This window comes from Onychomys torridus, chromosome 8 (assembly GCF_903995425.1).
Source record: "Onychomys torridus chromosome 8, mOncTor1.1, whole genome shotgun sequence".
Classification (NCBI taxonomy): Eukaryota; Metazoa; Chordata; class Mammalia; order Rodentia; family Cricetidae; genus Onychomys; species Onychomys torridus.
Window position 1 is genome coordinate 16,546,791 of NC_050450.1, and position 17,763 is coordinate 16,564,553.

A 17,763-nucleotide genomic window follows, 5' to 3' on the forward strand; every position below is an offset into this window, starting at 1 on the left:
TTAAAAGAACTTTGATAAAAAAGGATCCCTCAAATACAACTTTTTAAATAAAAGTGCCATCTACCACCCAGTGGTGGTTTCGAGTGCCTTTAATCCCAGCACTTGGGAGGCACAGGTAGGTGGATCTCTGAGTTTGAGGCCAGCCTGGGCAACAGAGTGTGTTCCAGGACAGCCAGGGCTATGTAGAGAAACCCTGTCTCACAAATAAATAAAAAATAATTAAAAACCACCGACACCAACAATAAAAAAGTTAGTTGCAGAAAGACTATTAGTGGATTCCCCGTGAATGTTTTCTTGGAATTCTGGTGAACTGCTTAAGAGTGCACATGAAAACAACTGTATTGTATAAGACAAGGCAACAAGGAGAATTTAATTAAGGATTGATTAATTAATTAAAACCTCTTGTGGCTCATCCTCATTCTATTAACGTGGCTTCTCATAGTGTGTGGCTCATCCTGTTCCTGGGTAACTAGTCCCCACTCTGCAGTTCTCTTCCCCATCACTCCCCAGGGGTCAAAAAGACACTCTGTGATTTACATGCAAGGAAAGGAGAGACAAGAAGCCCTTCCCAGGGACTCTGAAGCACCTAGCATCTGTTTAGTCCCCATGGTGGAGCCTGTGGTGCTGGTGGAGATTGGAGCTTTGGCGAAAGCTTTTCCCGCACAGGCTGCACTGGTATGGTTTCTCCCCAGTGTGGATTCTCTGGTGCAGTTTCAGAGTCGACTGCCTCCCAAAGCAGTTTCCGCACTCCCCACAGATGTAGGGCCTCTCTCCCGTGTGCACTCTCTTATGTCGTTTCAATTCTGAATTCCAGGTGAAGCTCTTCCCACAGTCATCACACTTACAGGGTTTCTTTGCTGAGCGGGCTGCCTGGCGACTAAGACATTGCAAAAGGCTGCTCAGGCTTCTTCTGCCTCCTTTGCTTGTCTTTGATTCTCTCAGTGGATGGCCTCTGCGGGGGTTGCTGATATAGTCCAGTTCTCTGCAATGTCTCTGGTAGTGAGCAAATGCCTTCTGAGCATTTGGGGGTCTGGCCTGCCTCTGTGACAATCGGTGTTCACTCATGTTCACCCCTCTTGGCTCAGGGCTGTGCAGACTACCCCCTGCAGGTCTCCCGGGTGACACTGCATATGTCTCTGCTCCTTTTGCCCCCTCCTGTTGTGGGTTTTCCTTCTCACTTCTCATTCTGGAGGCCTCTATAATTAGAAATAATGTGCTTCATTTTCTGTACTTAGAAGAAAGAGCTTCAGCAAAAGAAGTATGAAGTATGTTGTAAGCTTTGTCAGGGTAGACAGCCTTTGTGTGAAGTATGTTGTGAGCTTTGTCAGGGTAGACAGCCTTTGTGTGAAGTATGTTGTGAGCTTTGCAGGGTAGGCATCCTCTGTGTGGTGTATGTTGTGAGCTTTGTCAGGGAAGACAGCCTCTGTGTGAAGTACGTTGTGACCTTTGTCAGGGTAGACAGCCTCTGTGTGAAGTATGTTGTGAGCTTTGCAGGGTAGGCAGTCTTCTGCTGGTAACATACAAGCATCAGACTCCTCTGGACCCAGAAACAAGGGGCTCCTCACCCTTGACATTTGTGAGTTAGGATCTCTGAGGGTTAGGCCTGGAAATCTGCACAGTTACATGGTTCCTGGGAGTGCCTCTTCTGTATAGTAATGTTAGGGACCCAATTCTCCTTCTGTCCTTCCCATTTTCAGGAAAAGCCATAGGAAAACAGGAATAGCAAGGAAAAACAAACAAACACACACACACACACACAGAACAAAAGACGTCAGAATGAAGTACTGACAGTGGAGAAGGAAGGGCAGCCGACATGTTTATTTACTTATTGACAGGGTCTATTGTATTGCCTACATTGGCTTCAAATTCTAGGGCCTATGTGATCCCTCCAAGTAGCTAGGACCATAGACATGTACCACTGCACCTGGATAACTGTTAAAACTCCAATACTTAAAATAATTATTTGAATAAATATCCCTCCCTCATGTGGACAAAGATTGACAACTTCCTTCATTTCAAAAGAATGATTAATCCAGTGACTCTGGTGTTTTTCTCATCCCAATGTTGACAGCCTAGGTGTTCAGAAACTGGAATATAGAGTAGATAGGTATCCTAATTAAAAGAAACTGTCCACCTTCTGGCAGGACTGATGATCAAGATGAATGTGAGCTAAAATGGACCAGGGGAACTGGAGAAATCAGCAATAGCACTATCAAGCAAGACCTCCAAATGGAAATTTTGTTTTTATAAACTGCATACACCATTCAGCATGGCACCCACCAGGCAGATGTGCCTGTTGAGTGTTTGAAACAGAGCTAATGTGACTGAGGAACTGAATTTTGAATTTTAATTCACTTAAAATTCAATATGGGGATGCAGGGCAGTAATCCCAGCACTCAGGAGGCAGAGGCAGGTGGATCTCTGTGAGTTTGAGGCCAGCCTGATCTACAGAGCTAGTCCAGAACAGGCTCCAAAGCTATAGAGAAATCCTGTCTCGGAAAAAAAAAAAATTAATATGGGAGTTGGGGATTTAGCTCAGTGGTTGAGCGCCCGCCTAACAAGCACAAGGCCCTGAGTTCAGTCCTCAGTTTCCGGAAAAAAAAAAAAATTCAATATGGAGCTCAAATAGTTACTGCCAAATGATTTTCATCAAGGTTTTGTTTTGCTCATTTTTTTGAGACAGGGTCTCATATATACCAGGCTGGTCTCAAACTTACTATGTAACTGATGATATATATATGATCTTAGGCTCCTGATCTTCTGCCTCCACCTCCCAAGTGCTGAGATCACAGACCTGTATCACCATGCCTGGCTTCATCGAGGTTCCTAAGAACAGTTCGATGAGAAAGGAGTCATTTTTCAGTAAGTGACCCTGGCTTCAAAGAATGAAGTTAGATCCAGTCTGAGTAAATGCCGACCCCACATTTACGTGTTGACAACCCCCAGTGTGAAGCACAAGTGAAAAGACAGAAGATATCAAGTGTCTTGTTCTACCACGCTCTGCCTCAGTCTCTTGAGACAGGGTCCCTAACTCAGCCCAGGAGTAGATCCTTCTGTCTCCTCCCACCTGCCAAGGCACTGGCAGTACAGGAACATACAACCAGGCCTGCTTTTCTTTTAGGGGGCACTGGGGATGTGAACTCAGCAAAGACTCTTACCCACTAAGTCAACTCCCCAGCTGACCTCAGACTTAACTTTTGAAACTGTTAACAATATTTATTGCCCAGCCTAAGGGACTTTGTTATAGTAACCAAATGTCACATAGAAAAAACTAACTCAAAATGAACCAAGGTTCTAAACACAAGAGTTAAACGTAACTCTTTAAAGAGAACATATCTGTGAATCTCGATCATTTGATTGGGAAATGGTATTTTAGCTATGACACCAAAAACCCAAGCAAAGAAAAATATTAGAGACTATCAACAGGAAAAACATCTGGGCTGGTGAGATGGGTAAAGGCAGCTGTGGCCATGCCTGATGACTGGAGTGTGACCCAGGGACCCACACAGTGGAAAGAGAGACCTGAGTCTCCAAAGTTTCTTCTGACTTCCACACGCATACAATATACATAAAATAAGTAAAAATGGAGTAACAACTTTACAAAACATTTGTGCTTTATGGAACACCATCAAAAACTGTAAGGATAATTCACAGAATGAGAGAGAAAAACATTCATGAATTATCATCTATGAGGTCTAGGATCCAGAACACTTATTTTAACTCTTAAACCTCAACAATAAAAATACAAATGCCCCAAGTTAAAAATGGGCAAAGTATAAGACTAGAATTTTTCTATAAGCTGGGAATGATGGCAAAAGCCTATCATCACAGGATTTAGGAGGTGAAGAATGGAGAATCAGGAGTTCAGATTCAGCCTCAGCTAAGTAGTGGTTTTGAAACCAGCCTAGGCTACAGGATACCCCATAACCAACAAAAGACAAGATATACAAATCTTCTTTTAAAAACGTCATATTTATTTTGTGTGTGTGTTGGGGGTGGCTACTTTTATGACCAAGTATGTGTGGAGGTCTGAGGAAAGCTTGCAGGAGTGACTCTCTCCTTCTATCATGTGAGTCCCAGGGACTGAACTCAGGCCGTCAAGCCTGGTGGCAAGTGCCTTTACCCACTGGGCCATCTCACTGGCCAAGATATATAATTTAATAAACATATGAAATAATGCTAATCATCATAACTCATTAAGGAAATGACAATCAAAACCTCAGGGGATATTCCATCATCATAATTAAAACACCTGGGCATAGTGCTAGCAAGGATGTGGGCAAGCACCCTCACACTTTGTTGATAGGAGCCTCAAATGGTGCAACCACTTTGCAAACTAATCCAGTAGTTCTTCCAAAATAAACAAGCAAAAACCCAAACAGGCTGGGCATGGTCATGCATGCCTTTAATCCCAGCATTTAGGAAGTAGAGGCAGGTGGATCTCTGTGAATTCAAGGCTAGCCTGGTCTACATGAGTTCCAGAACAGTCTGGGCTGCATAGTGAGACTCTGTCTCAAAACAAAAGTCAGTTATAATTTTAAAAGGTGGGAACTGTCCAGGAAAATGACTTGGTAAGTAAAGGTACTTGCTACTCAAGGCCAGAGACCCGAGTTTGACCTCCACAACCCAAATAAGGGTAGAAGGAAAAAAATGACCCCTCAAAGTTGTCCTTTGGTCTCCACATGTGCACTGCGGCACACAGGCCCTACACACACACACACACACACACACACACACACACACACACAATAAATTTTTAAAAAGAGGTCGTATGCAACATGCTTGCAGAACCATGAGATGCTATGATGGAAATAAAGAGTTGAGGAGAGGGCCCAAGGATACAGTGTTTACCTGTCTCAGTCAATTTGGGGACTGGTTCCTGGTAGAAGGAATATTTCTCCCCAGGATGGGGATTCAGCTGGTCATGAGATCCTTCCCAGGAAGGCCCTTCCAGAGAGTTCTCTTGAATATCTCTGCTAGCAGTTTGAGGTTCAAAGTCTGGAAGTTCTTGTTCTACAAGCTGAGCTCCTGTTTTCTCCAGGAGCACCTTTTGCCCTCGCATACAAATGGTCACCTAGGAAAAGGGGTATCCATTAATTCTCCATTCCTTGACAGACTGGAGGCAACATGCCACTCACTGCTAAAGAGTGACCCCTTGCCGGGCAGTGGTGGCCCACACCTTTAATCCCAGCACTCAGGAGGCAGAGCCAGGTGGATCTCTGTGAGTTCGAGGCCAGCCTGGGCTACCAAGTGAGTTCCAGGAAAGGTGCAAAGCTACACAGAGAAACCCTGTCTTGAAAAAAACAAAACCAAACAAAACAAAAAAAAAAAAAAAAGAGTGACCCTTTTACTGTGGGAAGTTCTGGCAATGACCTGGAGTTCAACGTTTATAAAGACCACCAAGACCTTCAAAGGAGGTGAAGGGAAGGACATGCAGAATGAGAGGGATGGGGCTGCTTCACACAGCCTGGAGCCAGGATCCTCAGAGGAGAGCTGGTCAAACTATCAGGACCAGTGATGACAATGGCCCCTACGCCCCAACCCTCTCTACGTCTGCTAGAGACAGGCCCTGTGGTAACAGAAAACAGTCTGAGAAGGGGCCATTGAAAAACATTCCAACTTGGTAGGTTTTTCTGTTAAAGAGGCCCAAGGTCCTCAGATCTAAGAAGGCAAACCCAATGTTCCCTCACAGTGCCGTTTTCCAAAGCACATCTGACTTGCTTCCTTCAGAGGTGCCAGTTGGGGTCTGATCTAGGGAATGGGAGGGGGTAGGGCATCAACACCGGGGAACTAAGCTGAGACTTCCCCATTCAAAGACAATATGGTAGACCCTTCACTGGAACAAAGTCCACAGAACTTCGCCCAAAATTAGTTTCCTGTCGAACAGACTAGACCTGTTAGCTAAGAATTATGATTGTAGCAAAACTTCAAGATGAATGGGTCAAAGAAAATCTGACAGTATATTCCAGAACCTTAAGACCCATCTCAGTGGTTAAGAGCACTGACTGCTCTTCCTGAGGTCCTGAGTTCAATTCCCAGCAACCACATGGTGGCTCACAACCACCTGTAATGATACCTGGTGCCCTCTTCTGGCCTGCAGAGACACATGCAGGCAGAACACTGTATACATAATAAATAATAAATAAATCTTTAAAAAAAGGGGGGGGGGATTTAGCTCAGTGGTAGAGCACTTGCCTAGCAAGCACAAGGCCCTGGGTTCGGTCCTCAGCTCTTAAAAAAAAGGGGGGGGGTGGTGGTGGTGGCGGCGGCGGCGGCGGCGGCGGCGGCGGCGCACGCCTTTAATCCTAGCATTTGGGAGGCAGAGGCAGGTGGATCTCTGTGAGTTCGAGGCCACCCTGGTCTCCAAAACGAGTTCCAGGGAAGGCGCAAAGCTACACAGAGAAACCCTGTCTCGAAAAACCTAAATAAATAAATAAATAAACAAACAAACAAATAAATAAATAAAAGGGGGGTTGGGGATTTAGCTCAGTGGTAGAGCGCTTGCCTAGCATATGCAAGGCCCTGGGTTTGGTCCTCAGCGCTGAAAAAATACAAAAAAAAAAAAAAAAAAACCAAAAAAAAAAAAAAAAAAACAAAAAAAACTCCTCTTCTTAGGCCACGAGACCTATGAGGGAATATCTTAGTCTTCTATGGGTGCCAGTGGCTGGGTTTTCTGAAACCCTGTTACAACTTTTTTAGGGGGCAAGGGGAGTTCCTGGAGTCTGGAAACACCTTTTGAAGCCATCCATTCCTCTTTAACTAGCTAGGGAGCATAAGACAAGACACTACCTCAAAAGAGAACAAAAAAACCCTGGGACCCACAGAAAAAGAACCCTCCTTACCCACTGCTTTGGTTTTTTGGATGCTTTGTTCAAATCTTCCACCAGAGTCACAATCTCCTTGCTGCTCATAGGATATCGATGCCTGACCTGCGCCTGGATCTCTGGAGGTAGGATGACCAGAAACTGCTCCATCACCAGGAGTTCCAAAATCTGCTCCTTGGTGTGTAGTTCAGGCTGCAGCCACTGTCTACAGAGCTGCCGGAGGCAGGAGAGCGCTTCCTGGGGTCCAGACACTTCTTGATAACAAAAGTGTCTGAAGCTCTGGCGGGAAAGCTCAGGATCAGGGCAGGCTTTTTGCTGAGGGGGCCCCCGTTTCTCTTCCAGCTTCATTAGTATGTGTCTTTCCTGCTTGTCAGAATCCTCAGTGTGGCTACTCAAAGTTATCTCCATTTTAGCTGCCATTTTGGGGGCTCGGCAAACAATGTCACTCTAATCGTAAATTGATCAAGTCTTCTGGGTCATTGCTCTGGAGAAATCTCTGAAGGCTAGAAAAATGGTAGGAACGATGCCCCTCTGGGAGTGTTGGAGATGGAGGGACCGCAGTGACATAGCTTTCTCATCTGCTAGCCTTTATCCCAGACTCTGAAGACAAGATAGTTCTGGCAGTGGGAAGAGGCTGGCCAGTTTTTAAGGAGAGAAGTCACAATATTCCAAAAGGGCACTGGAGGGACTATTTTATTTTAGTATCTGGCGAAACGCACGAGATGATCTAACAGGCTGGTAGAGGAATCCCCAGGAAAGTTCAAGCTGTCTTGCGGGTAGCTCGTACCAACTCTCCAGCATCCTGCAGACTCCGACTCCAAGTATCTCTGAGAGCAAAAGCGCAGAGTCAAGCGAGGCCACAGCGCGCTGGGGGTAGCGAGTGCGGCTCCGCGGCCCAGCCAGCTCGGCCTGGCGAAGCCGCAGCAAGGGGGCGCGCAGCTCTACCGTAATGCTGGGAGTCAGCTCCGGTAGCCACCTGCGGCGATCTGAAGCAGCTCAGAGCCCAGCCCCGTCAGCCGGCGAGCCGCCTCTCCAGAGACTGGAGGAGACGGGAACCCCAAGAGCACGGGCTGGGGGCGGGCCCGGACCGGGCCGCGGAGACGCCCACTGGCTGAGAGACCACGGGAAGGTCCACCTCTCCTCTACGGGATTGGGTCTCCGGAACGTTGTCAATTGTTTATTGGATACTTGATTTATCAATCAGTCGCAGTGCCTCCCGGGAGTCGTAGTCCAGTGGCTAGTCCAGGAGCATGCGCAATGTCCTGCCTAGTGCCCTGCCGGTTGACTCTATCACTTGGTTGGTTGGGAGAATTTGGGGGAGAAAGTCGAGGGGCTCCAGCGAGTCCTCCGCCCGCTTGTTCGCGACGTGGAGGGTTCAGGTCAGGCCTCACAATGGCCGGGAGGCCCTCCCTCTTAGGACCCGGCTGTGGGAAGATGGGAAGCTGGATCCAGGCATTGAACGAACACGCCTCGAAACCATCACTGCGGAGTAGGGCTTTGATTGACTTCTCTGACCTCACCTCTAGGGTTTTTCCTACTCTCTTGGTCTAACTCTCGCACTGACTCAGCAAATGCTTAAACAAAGTAGTCTGCCCATTGCAGGGACTGTCTTCAGGGTGTGGGGTGAAGGCTGACAACCTCACACCATCTATGTTATGCATTGATCATCTCCACAATCAATGAATCAATAATTTAGTGATGAATGGAACATAAGGGATCAAGGGGAGTCATTAAACCAGGAGAACATCTATTACACTTTCTTCAGTTCTACAGGTACAGGATTTGAGAGAAGGTGTACGGCAACTACAATTTAATTCTATTATTGAGGATCAACATTACCTTTTTCACAAACTTCTTTATATGCTTGAAGACATTAGACTTTCTCCCCACATATTAACAGCTTAACCTTTTCAAAATGCATTTCTCCTATGACTTTTTGCCTTTCACCCACAGCGTTTATTTTAAATTTATTTTTATGTGTATGGATGTTTTGCCTGCATGTATGTCTGTGCACATCTGGAGCGCATGAAACCTAGAAGAGAATGTTGGAGTCCCCTGAAACTGGAATTATAGATGGTTGTGAGCTGCCACATGGGTACTGGGGATCAAATCCAGATGTCCTTGGATTTTCTTTTACTCTAGCCCCACGTTGGAACGCCAAAATGTTGTTGGTTGTTCTTTTACTCTTAGCTCTTTTGGCTCTTTGGGGAGCATGCCAACCAGCTCCCAAATAAATCCCACACAGAGGCTTATTCTTAATTATAAATGCCTGGCCTTAGCTTGGCTTGTTTCTAGCCAGCTTTTTTTTGTTTATCCCGTCTAGCTTTTGCTTCTGGGCTTTCTCTTTTTCTTACTTCTGTAATCTTACCTTCACTCTGACTCTGTGGCTGTCTGTGAGGCTGGGTGGCTGGGTGGCTGTGAGGCTGGGTGGCTGGGTGGCTGGGTGGCTGGCCCCTAGCATCCTCCTCTCCTTGTTCTCTTGTTTCTTCTCCCAGATTGCCCCTTCTATTTATTCTCTCGGCCTGCCAGCCCCACCCATCCTTTCTCCTGCCTTGCCATCCAGCTCTTTATTAGACCATCAGGTGTTTTAGACAGGCACAGTAACACAGCTTCACAGAGTTAAACAAATGCAACATAAAGGAATGCAACAAATCTTTGCATCATTAAACAAATATTCTACAGCATAAACAAATGTAACTGATATAGATATAATAGGATGAAAGGGTAGATTAAGGAAGAAACTTACTTCTAAAGAGCAACAACTTGTTTAAAATGTTTTACATTGGTTTAGATTTTAGTCTATTGATACAAACTTAAAGTTAATTTTGTTATACTATGTATATATTTCTACTCGTGTTTAAGGTATTATGTTTATATAGCTCATTTAAATTGTAATGGATAATTAAAAATAGATTAATAACTGGTCATCTATGATAATCATACTCGTAGCCATGTTACTTAAGTCTTCTACATATACATAGAGATATTTCAGATAGACAGGTAATCTTCAAACACTTCAAAGGTCTACAGAATATGACATTTAAAATATTTTTAAAATTTAGACTTTCTGGACAGTGAGACATGTCTGCTCCTGGCAACACCAATTTACTTCAGAGACAACGATGGGCATTGAAGACACTTCATATCTTATCTTCACCTTGGCAAAAATAGCCATTTGGGCAAGAAACTGTTCTTGCCTGGACTGCTTGATCGACTGGACATGCAGGACCCATAGAAAGGTGACCAATAAACTTTGCTTGACAAAATGGTCCTTCAGGTTCCTGCCTCACAGAGGAAAATGCCAGACATTTTACAGGACTTTGAGAGAAGTGACCGAGAGATTCTAGCCCTGTGGGCTGAAGACAAATGCCCCAACATTACAAAGGAACATTAGGTGACTGTTCAGGCTGCCAGCTGTCTCTGTCTACCCTGCAAGACTCCCAAAAGTTGCTTGCATCCTTCTCCCGGTTCTCAGGTAATATTATATCCTTCTGAGGTCTTTGATGTGGTTGAAGACTAGATATAATTTCCTCAGTTATGATAAAAGATAAATTAGATATAAAACCTTGGACTCACAAATATAAGATAGATAGGATATCTTCTTTAATATTGTAACTGTAATTCTTGCTTGATAATTGTTTTGTTATATATAATTGTACTATGTAAAAGCTAAAACCTTCTTTTAAAAAAAAAAAAAAAGAAAAGGGGAAGTGCTGTGGATATCGCTCTGTGTAAATAAAGTTTTGATTGGCCAGTGGCCAGGCAGGAAGTATAGGCGAGACAAGAGAAAAGAGAATTCTGGGAAGTAGAAGGCTGGGGGAGACACCGCCAGCCGCCGCCATGAGAAGCAACATGTAAAGACACTGGTAAGCCACAAGCCATGTGGCAAAGTATAGACTAACAGAAATGGGTTAATTTAAGATAGAAGAAGTAGATAACAAGAAGCCTGCCACAGCCATACAGTTTCTAAACATGTAAGTTTCTGTGTGCTTTCTTGGTTGGGTCTGAGCGACTGTGGGACTGGCGGGTAAGAGAGATTTGTCCTGACTGGGACAGGCAGAAAAACTCCAACTACATGTAACATTTCTTAAAATAATATTCTGCAATACCTAGGTCCTCTGGAAGAGCATCCAGTGTTCTTAATAGCTGAGCCATCTCTCCAGCCCCTTTTATTTTTTACTCAAGTTTTTTATAGAAAACTTTTTGTTGTTTTAAGATCTCACAAGGTAGCCCAATTTATAATCCTCCTGTCTCAGCTTCCTCAGTGCTGGGATTCTAGGTATATGCTAGGATGCTCTAGAAAACTATTTAATTAATTTTGTTTCTTGAGGATGGGAGGTAGCTCAGTCAGTATAGTGCTTGCTACACAAGCATGAGGATTCATGTGAAATGCTTGGATGTGGTAGTGAGCTGTTATAATCCCAGTGCTGGGGAGGTGGAGGGAGGGCAGGTGGATCATTGGCACTCCTTAGCCACCTAGCCTAGCCTAGGTGCTAATTTCCAGGCCAATGAAAGACCTTGACTTAAAATAACAAGGTATATAAACAAAACAAAACAAATAAACAACAAAAACAAAAATGAGGGCTGGAGAGTGGTTAAGAACATTTGCTGTTCTTCTAGAGGATTTGCATTGTATTCCCAGCACTGTCTCAGGCAGCTAAAAACCATGTGCATCCAGGGGATCCAACCCCTTTAGCCTCCAGTGGTATCTGAACTCCTATACTCCCTCACTCCCACACTCCTACACTCATATATACATACTCACATACAGGCACATACACATACATATACTTAAAAATAATAAATCTTTAAAACGTTTAAAAAGCAGCCAGGCATAGTGGAGTATGCCTTTAATCCCAGCACTCAGGAGGAAGAAACAGGCTGATCTCTGTGAGTTCAAGGCCAGCCTGGTCTGCATAGTGAGTTCCAGGACAGCCAGAGCTACATACTGAGACTCTGTCTCTGAAAAACAAAACAAGAACAACCAAAAAAGTTTAAAAAGCAAGTAACAAATGAAAACCTAATCAAGATGTCTACTGAGAGAGTATTTAAAAATAATTCCTGACTTTCTGCCCCAGCAACTGGGGTTGGAGAAGGGGAGTAAGGGGGTGGGACACCAGGGTCACAGGGTGGTGGGGGGACACACCAGGTGAACAGCTCCTGAAAAATGACCTCCACAGCTGATCTTTGGCCTACAAAAGCATGTACAAATGCATAGGTACACATAGAAAATTGTAGGTAAAAATTTACATAACAAAAATTAACCAGTATAGAGTGAGCAACTACAGTGTTATTTACAATGTTACATAACCACACTATCTAGTTTTAAGATATTCTCATTACCGTAAAAGAAAACTTTGTACCTACCTGTATCTGGTTCCTATTCTGTCTGAATTTACCTGTCCTCACTTAATATTCCATTGTACAGGTAGAACAAAGTTCTGTGTTCTATACATTTATATCTTTTTCCAGGTAGCAATTTGACTGGATATATTTCTAGACCACCTTAAAGTCCATTCCTGACTTATCTACTAAATTGAAAATGGCCTCAGTCAGTTGCTAAGTAAATCCTGAGTTCAGATATAGAAGAATAAGGATAAATCCTTACTTCTCACCTTGCAGAAAAATCAATTCCCAATGGATCTTAACATAAATAAGAACTGAAACTGAAAATCCTGGAGGAGAAAGAAGGGAAGACATGCCAAGAGGTAGGCATAGGTGCGATGCTTTCGGAGAACACTCCAGTTGCTCAGGAAATACTTGAAATGGAAAAGTGAGGTAGCTGCCAATCAAACAATGACAGTCACAACTGTCTTGACAGCAACGCCTCCCAGAGGCCCGGGAGCCTCCAGTCCAGGCTCCAATAGTCCATGGAAACTTCCCTTGAGGTTCAGGTGCCCAGAGAAGACTTCTTTGCAGCTGGAATGATCCAGCTGTCACGACCACAGACAGCTGCAGCTTTAGTCAGGGCTGCTCCAGGGACCCTGTGGTCTGAAAGGAGCTCCTCCCAAGCAGGGACAGCTATGATGTCCCTGGGGAGGGGTGTCATCTAAACATGGACTTAAGTAGGCTGCCTCACTCTCTGTGGAAATGGTGGTGCTGGAGCTGTAGTTGCTGCAGAATCTTCAGGGGTGGCTGGAATAATGCTTACAACCTCCCACCATCTCATCCCCACCTGGCAGTTGTTGGATTCTATTCCTGGCAACAGCCACAGAGGCTGCATTGCAGGGAGCTGACGGCTGCCAATCAAACACTCTAGCCCTCAAGACAGCTACCAATCTTCATTATTTATTTCTTTATTATTCATTGCTGAACTAGAGATTGAACCCAGAGCCTCATGCATTCCAGGCACATGTTCTATTATACCACTGAGTTATACACCCCAGTTTCAATCATTTTATTTTTTATAACAATTTTTTTCTTGGGATGTTCTCTCTCTCTCTCTCTCTCTCTCTCTCTCTCTCTCTCTCTCTCTCTTTTGAGACAGGGTTTCTCTGTGTAGCCCTAGCTGTCCTGGAACTCACTCTGTACACCAGGCTGGCTTTGAACCCAGAGATTCACCTTTCTCAGCCTCCTGAGTGATGGGATTAAAGGTGTGATCCAACAGCACCCAGCTGAGAATTTCTTTTTTAATTTAATTAATTACTTTTTATGTCTTTGGGTGTTTTGTCTGCACTTATGTCTGTTCACCCCATCTATGCCTGGTGCCTTTGGAGGCCAGAAAAAGGCATTGAATCCCCTGGTGGGACTTGGGTTAAAGACAGCTGTGAGCCACCATGTGGATGCTGGAAACCAAGCCCAGGTCCTCTGGAAGAGCAGCTCCTTGACCGCTGAGCTAGCTGTCTCTTTAGCCCCACTGTTGATAACTTCATACTGTGGACAGTGAAACATGGTCATATTCAGCCCTCAACCATCTTTAAAGGGAAAAGAACAACTGGGCGTCATGGAACACGCCTCTAACCCATGCACTTTGAAGGCCGAGGCAGTAGGATTGCCGTGATCTTAAGGCCAGCCTGATCTACAGTGTGAGACCCTATCTCAAAACAACAACAAAATGACAAAATCATTAGGAATTCTTTACAACAGAGACCCATGATGTCCTTACTTCCCAATTATAACCAGCTAAGTTTTTCTCCCCCAACTCCTGGTCTTTCCACTCTCCTAACTCCAAGTCAGTTTTAAGGTGTCCCATACTTTCCAGAAGGAAGTTCTGCAGAACTTCGAAACCTTTCAAGAATGACTCTATTTTCTCCCTATATTTCTTATAGTTATTTCAAAACTCAAATGAATTGACCAGAGGCCCCAGCTCCCCATCTCCTTGGCATTACTGCTCCCATGAGTCAGTCGAGTTCTGCTTTCTAGATTAGCTTTAGGAGCTTGGGCACTGTAAGCTCGTCTCTGAGAACTTGATCTGATGGAGTGTGCTGATCAATGTTTTGTGCATTCAAGATGATACAGTTGGGGTTGGGGATTTAGCTCAGTGGTAGGCAAGCGCAAGGCCCTGGGTTCGGTCCTCAGCTCTGGGGAAAAAAAAAGATGATAGTTTTATGAAATCATCAAAATAACATTAGTTGGCTCTTTCTGGAGACATACTGACTATTGCTATGGGCAGAACTGAAAAATCAAATTGTTGCTTTGATCTTAGCTAGAGAAAAAATTCAGGACAGGATAATATTGTTAGGATTTTAAGGGCAATTATGAAAATGTAGAAGGGGAAATGTATCACTGTTCCATTCTATCCGAGGGACAAGACCCTCCAAACCAGAAAATGTGAAAATGGTCTGCGTGGAAAGTTTAGTTCTCACTGTAAAAAGGAGATTGACAGCAAATAATATAATTTCATTCACTAAGTGCTTATGGAACATATACTTTGTAACAGGTTTGTGTTTCAGATATGGAAACAAATTTGAAAATGCTTTGAAACTACTTCTAAAACCTATTGACTTCCCTTTTTCCTGGTAATGTAGTAGCCAAACGATTGCCCTATATTAGCCTGGCTTCTGTCTGGGCACAGGTTTGTGAACCGTGGTGGCAGATGACCCTTTTAGCCGTTCTAGTATGGGAAGAGCCATATAGGTATTACAGTTCCAATACACAAGTTTCTTGAGGTCATTCTTGTCCTAAAGCAATCTCTGGGTTGTAGATGAATGGTTTTTTTGTTTTTTGTTTTTGTTTGAGCTGAGGATCGAACCCAGGGCCTTGTGCTTGCTAGGCAAGCACTCTACCACTGAGCTAAATCCCCAACCCGAATGGTCTTATTAAATAAGAAACACAGAGCCAAATACAGAGTTAAAAGCCAAGAGGTCAGAGCAGTAGCTTAAAACCTCCTTACCCTTCCTGCCACTGCCGTCCTTCCCTCAGCAAGAGATCTACTTCCTGTGTCTGTCTTTTTATAGACTTTCTGTTCTGCCTTCTCATTGGTTGTAAACCCAACCACATGACCTCCTCATCACTGCCTGTCTGTACAAACCTCCAGGTCTTCTATGGTTGGTATTGAGATTAAAGGCGTGTGTCTCCATGCTGGCTGTGTCCTTGAACACACAGAGATCTGCCTGCCATGTGATCTGGATTAAAGGTGTGTGCCACCACTGCCTGGCTTCTGCTATGGCTTGCTATTAGCTCTGACCCCCAGGCAACTTTATTATCATACAAATAAAACCACATTTCAGTACAAATAAAATATCACCATATTGGGTCCCTGGGACAGTGGTATTAGAAGACGGAAACTTGAAGCAGAGGATGTGCTTTAGGATGGTGACCCTGGGGCTCCTGAACTTGGATAATTCGGCATATTCGGCAATCCAATGACCAGACCAGTAGCAAATCCGATGGCTCTGGCTGGTAGCTGGAATTATTTAAGCAAAGCCAAATCAAGGCATTTTGGGTGAGCACTGAAAGGCAAATGGACCTGCCTAAGTTTTCTCTTTAAATATTTACATTAGGTAGAACGTAAATTTGGATGTGGACATACAGAAGAGGGTAATCAGGTGACAGAGGTGGGAAGCATGCATAGTTAGCCTGTAGTATTGAGACTAGACAGAGAACTGGATCAAGATGGTGGATGGCGAAGATATAAAGATGAATTCTATTTTCATTTGAAGTTGATAATGCAGGGTCTGAATTAATGGGGTTATAGTAAAAATTTCCAAGAAACTTTGTATTTCTTTCCTTAGGAAGTAAAAAATTCAGTAGAAATATGTTATAATAATTAACATGGGCATCAGAGGCAGTGAAATAGGTCTGGACTAGGTCAATAATCCCTGGGCCCCGCAACAGTACATATCTACCCTGTTATCTGTAGCTCACAGTACATTTCTGGTTAAAAAAAAAAAAAAAAATCAGCACGTCTCAATAACACTAACCATCTTCCAAAAGTGTAGTATTGTCAGGACCATGCCTTGACTTCGGAGGACAGAGCTTCTCAGAAGAAAAAGCATGCAGGGAAAGAGGCAGCGGAGAATAAAGAAGACGCCCCTCCTCAGCTGGCTTCTCTTCCTTTCCCCAGCAGCCTTCCCAGGGCCCCCTTCACTTCTTTGTTCCTTAGAGTATAGATGAGCGGATTCACCATGGGTGTGACCACTGAGTAGAAGAGAGAAATGAATTTCCCCTGGTCCTGATTACTGCTCTTAGCTGGAAGCAGATACCCATAGATGGCCGAGCCGTAGAAGAGGAAGACCACCACCAGGTGGGACAGGCATGTATTGAAGGCCTTCCGCCGCCCCTCCGCAGAGCGGATCTTCATCACTGCCTGAGCGATGAAGCAGTAGGAGATCAGGATGATGCTCAGTGGGACAGCAGTGAAGAAAGTGCAGACACCATTGAGCACAGCCTCATTGAGGCTCGTGTCTCCACAGGCCAGTTTAATCATGGCGGGTACCTCACACAGGAAGTTGTCCACCTTCCGGTGTCCACAAAATGGGAGCTGCAGAGTGAACGTGGACTGAATCACAGAGTTGCCCAAGCCACCCAGCCAGCTGATAGCAGCCAGCAGCCAGCAGAGCCGCGGATTCATGACGGTCATGTAGTGCAGGGGCCGGCAAACTGCCACGTAACGATCAAACGCCATCACCACGAGCAGTATGCACTCAGTGGCCCCCAGCCAAAGGAAAACATAGAGTTGAGTTACACACCCACCATAGCTGATTGTCTTGTCTGGCCCCCATAGATTTTTCAGCATTTGGGGCACTGAGCTGGTAGTAAAGGCAAGGTCCAGGGAAGAGAGGTTGCTGAGGAAGAAGTACATGGGTGTGTGGAGCCGGGCATCCAGACGGGAAAGCAGGATGATGGTTGAGTTCCCAAGCAGCGTCAACAGGTAAGAGGAGAGGATGACTGTGAAGAAGACCATCTCCAGCTGTGGGTGGTCAGATATCCCCATCAGAATGAAGCTCCCTGAGGAGCTGTTGCTCTCCGCTTCCATTGGCAGTGCCTCAGTCACTGGGAGCCTGCTCTGGGAAACTGTTCGGGGGGACCGGGGTGGGGGTGGGGGTCGTGGAGAGAAAGCAAGGGAAGAGGCAGCCACTGCTAAGTCTGCATCCAGAATGTTCTTCAGGCTCCGCAGTTCCTGGCACAAGCTTTTATGTGATCCCTGGTTCTCAGATGAGTTGGGATGTCAAAAGGGACCTAGCACAGAGATGAAGGAATCGCTTGTGAAGACAGACAGCAGAATTCAGAGCAACAATATGACAGGGCAGAGGGGAACTGGTAAACTGGAATTCGATACAGACATTCTCAAAACACAAATTCCCTCAGCAAGTTTTTCTATGCTCTGATCAGGGGGAAACGCACTGAATTTGGAAAATCTCTCCAGACGTCTCTGATAAATTTCTTTCTCAGGCTGGAGACATGGCTCAGCAGTTAAGAGCACATACTGCTCTTGTAGATGACTCAAGGTAGGTTCTCAGTACCCTCATCTCACAATAGCCTATAAATCCAGCTCCAG

At 44.9% G+C, this 17,763-nt stretch overlaps 2 protein-coding genes across 2 annotated transcripts; both read right to left on the minus strand.

Annotated features, from left to right (window-relative positions):
* Positions 1-203: 203 nt before the first annotated feature.
* Znf174 (zinc finger protein 174) lies at positions 204-7,869 on the minus strand. The gene is made up of 3 exons (XM_036198143.1): positions 6,843-7,869; positions 4,852-5,074; positions 204-1,196 (listed from the first exon to the last, which is right to left on the minus strand). Exons 1-3 carry the CDS (start codon positions 7,242-7,244, stop codon positions 598-600), a joined length of 1,224 nt encoding a protein of 407 aa, XP_036054036.1. The 5' UTR covers positions 7,245-7,869; the 3' UTR covers positions 204-597.
* Positions 7,870-16,302: 8,433 nt separating this feature from the next.
* On the minus strand, positions 16,303-17,241 carry LOC118589770 (olfactory receptor 15). Its single transcript, XM_036197336.1, has one exon. The coding sequence runs from the start codon at positions 17,239-17,241 to the stop codon at positions 16,303-16,305; it is 939 nt and encodes a 312-aa protein (XP_036053229.1).
* Between the last annotated feature and the right edge of the window lie 522 nt (positions 17,242-17,763).